This window comes from Pundamilia nyererei, unplaced genomic scaffold (genome assembly GCF_000239375.1).
Source record: "Pundamilia nyererei isolate P.nyererei 1_Seehausen unplaced genomic scaffold, PunNye1.0 scaffold00061, whole genome shotgun sequence".
Lineage (NCBI taxonomy): Eukaryota > Metazoa > Chordata > Actinopteri > Cichliformes > Cichlidae > Pundamilia > Pundamilia nyererei.
Genome location: NW_005187462.1, coordinates 1892186 through 1895870, shown reverse-complemented (window position 1 = coordinate 1895870; position 3685 = coordinate 1892186). Strand labels below are relative to the sequence as shown.

The 3685-nt window shown below is 42.4% G+C and overlaps 1 protein-coding gene across 3 annotated transcripts in view; it reads left to right on the top strand.

Moving 5' to 3' along the window:
- LOC102195698 (protein tyrosine phosphatase receptor type F) overlaps positions 1 to 3685 on the top strand; it is a 149226-nt gene that overhangs the window by 44440 nt on the left and 101101 nt on the right. For all 3 annotated transcript variants that reach the window (XM_013911352.1, XM_013911354.1, XM_013911353.1), the window contains one exon: positions 1399 to 1704. In XM_013911352.1, coding sequence (XP_013766806.1) covers positions 1399 to 1704 — 306 coding nt within the window. The remainder of the gene's footprint in view (positions 1 to 1398; positions 1705 to 3685) is intronic.

Here is a 3685-nt window from a genome sequence, read left to right as displayed (position 1 = left end):
AGATAAGAGATAAGATGAGATAAAACTTTATTAATCCCTCGGGTGGGCTCCTCTGGGAAATTCGGTTTCCAAAAGCACAGCACCGACAGAAGTTACAGAGTTACAGAATATTATATATATTTACACACACATATATAAATACAGAGACATATATAAATAAAATATACGAAGGGGATAAATAGAATAAATAGGAATAAAAATACAAGTGAATTGCACATTTCAAGTATTGAGGTCTATTGCACTATTTACAAAAAGTATTGCACAAAAGGTGTTGCACAGTGAGGTGAAGAGGCACTGCAGCTTTGCAAAGAACCAAGTTTAAAATGTATCTTTATTGTATCTTTATTTGAAAATAGAAAAAAATCACGTAGTTTGACAGGCATGAAATAGTATTTTTGCACCAATAAGGTGATTCCCAAGAGCTATTAGCCCAAAGCTTATCCTTATCTCAGCGTGGCGTATCCTTCAAAACTTGAACTTGTGGCTGATCTCATGGAGTGATGAATCCAAATTTGAAATACATTTTATCAACATTTACAACGAAGATCAGGAGAGAAATATGACGAGGAGTGTTTACAGCCAACTGTAAAGCAGGGAGGAGGCTCTGTCATAAGAGATGAGATAAAATGAGACTTCATTGATCACATTTGTACGTTACCTCCACTCAGGCACAGAAAGCAGAAGAAAAATACCAAAAATTGCCCATTTTCCTGACAAAATCTAAAGAAATGACACGTGGCTCAAGATTTTTCTGTCAGAGTGGAACTACTGCAGGTAACATCTGAGTGTAATTCACATGCTGACATGCCCCTCGAGTGCTTAGGCGTAGTGCTGGATCACAGATAACACACTCAAACTTTCACTCACCAAACTGGGACACAGAATTCTTGGACAGTCTGCACAGTTAAAAACAAAGTTATAACATTTGTCCGATTTCTGCTTTAAAATGCTGGAAAGAGGCACCGACACTACAAACATGCTTGAGGGGTCCAGGTGACGCATAGCAGACAGCAAGCAGAGCCTGTGGCAGCACACCTATCAACCAAAGCTTTCTGAACAGGCGAGTCCCAAACACGTAGTTTTTGGAGGGGCGGGGCCTTCTTTGCACTTTGTGGTTTGATTTGTCAGCCATACTGGCTTCATGGTTTCGTTATTCCCCTCCAGACAAATGTAATTTAAAATAATCACATATTTCTGTGTGTTTACAATGATGTACACTGAACATACAGCAGGAGACACTGTTTCCACAAACCATAATGACAAAAACATTGATAGGATAATGTGGCATTAATCTGCCAGTTTAATAATTACTCGGTAACACAGTCCAGAGAGACAGTTGCTTCATCATCCATCATCCACCCTACCTGACCATTACCCTCCCTCCTCCCCTTCCTTCAGCCCCATCAGCCCCACCCCAGGAAGTACATTTGCTCAGCCTCAGTTCCACCAGCATCGAGGTGAGGTGGGTGGCCCCGCCCACAGACAGCCAGCACGGTGAGATTGTTGGCTACTCCCTGGCCTACCAAGCACTCACGGGAGAGGACCAGAAACGCCACCAGGTGTCAGGGATTGGTCCTGATATCACCAGCTACATTTTGGAGGACCTGGAGAAGTGGACGGAGTATTTGGTGTGGGTGAGGGCTCACACAGATGTTGGGCCAGGTCCAGAGAGCTCTGCAGCTAAAGTCAGAACCAAGGAAGATGGTATGTTGATGGTTTCATGGGAAACATTCAAACTAACTGTCCAATTCTTTTGTATTCATTTCCTGCTGCTGCAGTTTAGTCTTACAAACACTCACCAAAGTGTGCATGAGCGCAGTGTATGTGCATGGCTCAAATACAGAATACAGCACCCGGTCTTCAGACGCTTGGAGGGTTTGGAGTAAACTGGTTAATTTGTAAATGAATAAAAATCAGTCTGCAAAACATCAGATTGATGGACTGGATTAAGAGTCCGGTGTAGGATTTGTAATCTTGTTGATTCCACTAATACGCACGGCTACCCTGCACAGTGCCAACAGTTGGTGCCAAGTCATGAAGCTGTGCCGTCTGTGGTGGTGCATCATGTAGTCTTCATATACGGCACTTAAGCTCTGGTTTTGACATAAATCCAAAAGTAGTTTTATGGTTCTTTAGACATCACCTCAGGAACAGGAGATCAAACATTTCAGCCAACTTAGTCCAAGCCTATTTAAACATGGAGTTTCCACTGTCTCAGGTTTCAGTGTGTAATGTTGGATTAGTTATATGTTCACTCAAGAAAAAAACAATCTTTAAGCCTGAGTCCCTGTTTGCTAAAAGAGTTGTCCAACCTGTAGGCACAGATTGGAAACCCCATGAAAAACCTGCGTGTGGAACACAGTTTCTACAGCGACAGGACAGATATACACACAGCTCTTTATTGAACCTGGAGTAACTCAGTGTTTAATCTGTTAGGTCAAAGACTTTTGATTTACACCTGAAAAAAAACCTTGTGCTCTTTGTGGGAGAATTTTAAAAATAAATTTAGCTTCCTTATCTGTACTGCTAGTGCAAGTAAGCTCTAATAAATGCAGCAGACAAGAAGTGCAACAGAAATCGCAACCGTGCAGTCGTGTTTATATCAGGTGGTTTCTGCAGCAAATGTCAACGGTCTTTGTAAAACACCATCACTTGTGTTTTTATAACAGATATGGCGGCGACCCTTTTTTTTTTCAGTACAATTTCTTATATCATGAATAAAACGCGTGATTATTTTCAGGTTTTTGGGAGAATGCCGAGCTCAGTCAGCAGTCTGTACAGAGCAGTATACAGACCTGCAGTAGGTACATACATGCACAGAAAATAAAGCTAAGGTACAGAGGAGTGGGCCTTTTTGCTTATGGTCTGCAGATGAGATGATACCAGACCCAGAAAAGTTTTAGGAATTAAAATATCACAGTAGTTGTGTCTGCATGACACAGTATGTCATACCTGAGTATTCAGCACGCATTCTGAGCAAGGGGGGTCAAGGTTAGTCATGACTCTCACTGCACCATGATAGACGTAATCATCAAGACAGAAGCTTTTCCTTATTTCACTACATTTTGTGAGACTTTAGCTGCCACTAAGCTCCTGCCTGTCATGCTCTGCCAGGCTGCGTGTCCCTTTTCCCAGCGTGATGACATGGTGTGCTGCACTGCTAGGCCAAGGTGTCTGGAGAGTTGCCTGAGTGGCAACATAGCATGCTCTTTCCCTGTTGTTAGTCACATGGCAGGACTGAAGCACAAGCTAAATAGACACTATGATTCAGTCCGGAGGGATACTCTGCTATTCAGCAGCATCCGTTTGCTATTACCTTCACTGCTGAAGATGAGTCCAAATGCAGCACAGCCCAGTGCTCACATCTCTAAGACACACGGCGTTACAACAAATCCTTACAAGAGGATTCTCTTCTTTTTTGTGCAGGCACAATTGGCCGTATCATGACCAATGAGAGCAAAGAGTAATGGACTCTTTTCTGGAACCACTCAAGGAAATCAAAGCATCAAAGTTTAAGTCCTGTGCAATATCACCGAGGCTCAGCAAGTATAGCAGCACGGTGGCCTCTCCTCTGTTAACGCTTGCAGTTCTGAGCCAGCTCAGGTCTTGTACTGCCTAAGAATGACCTCCAGCTCTGCCTTTACCACTATTAGATTTAGTTTATACATATATATATATATATATA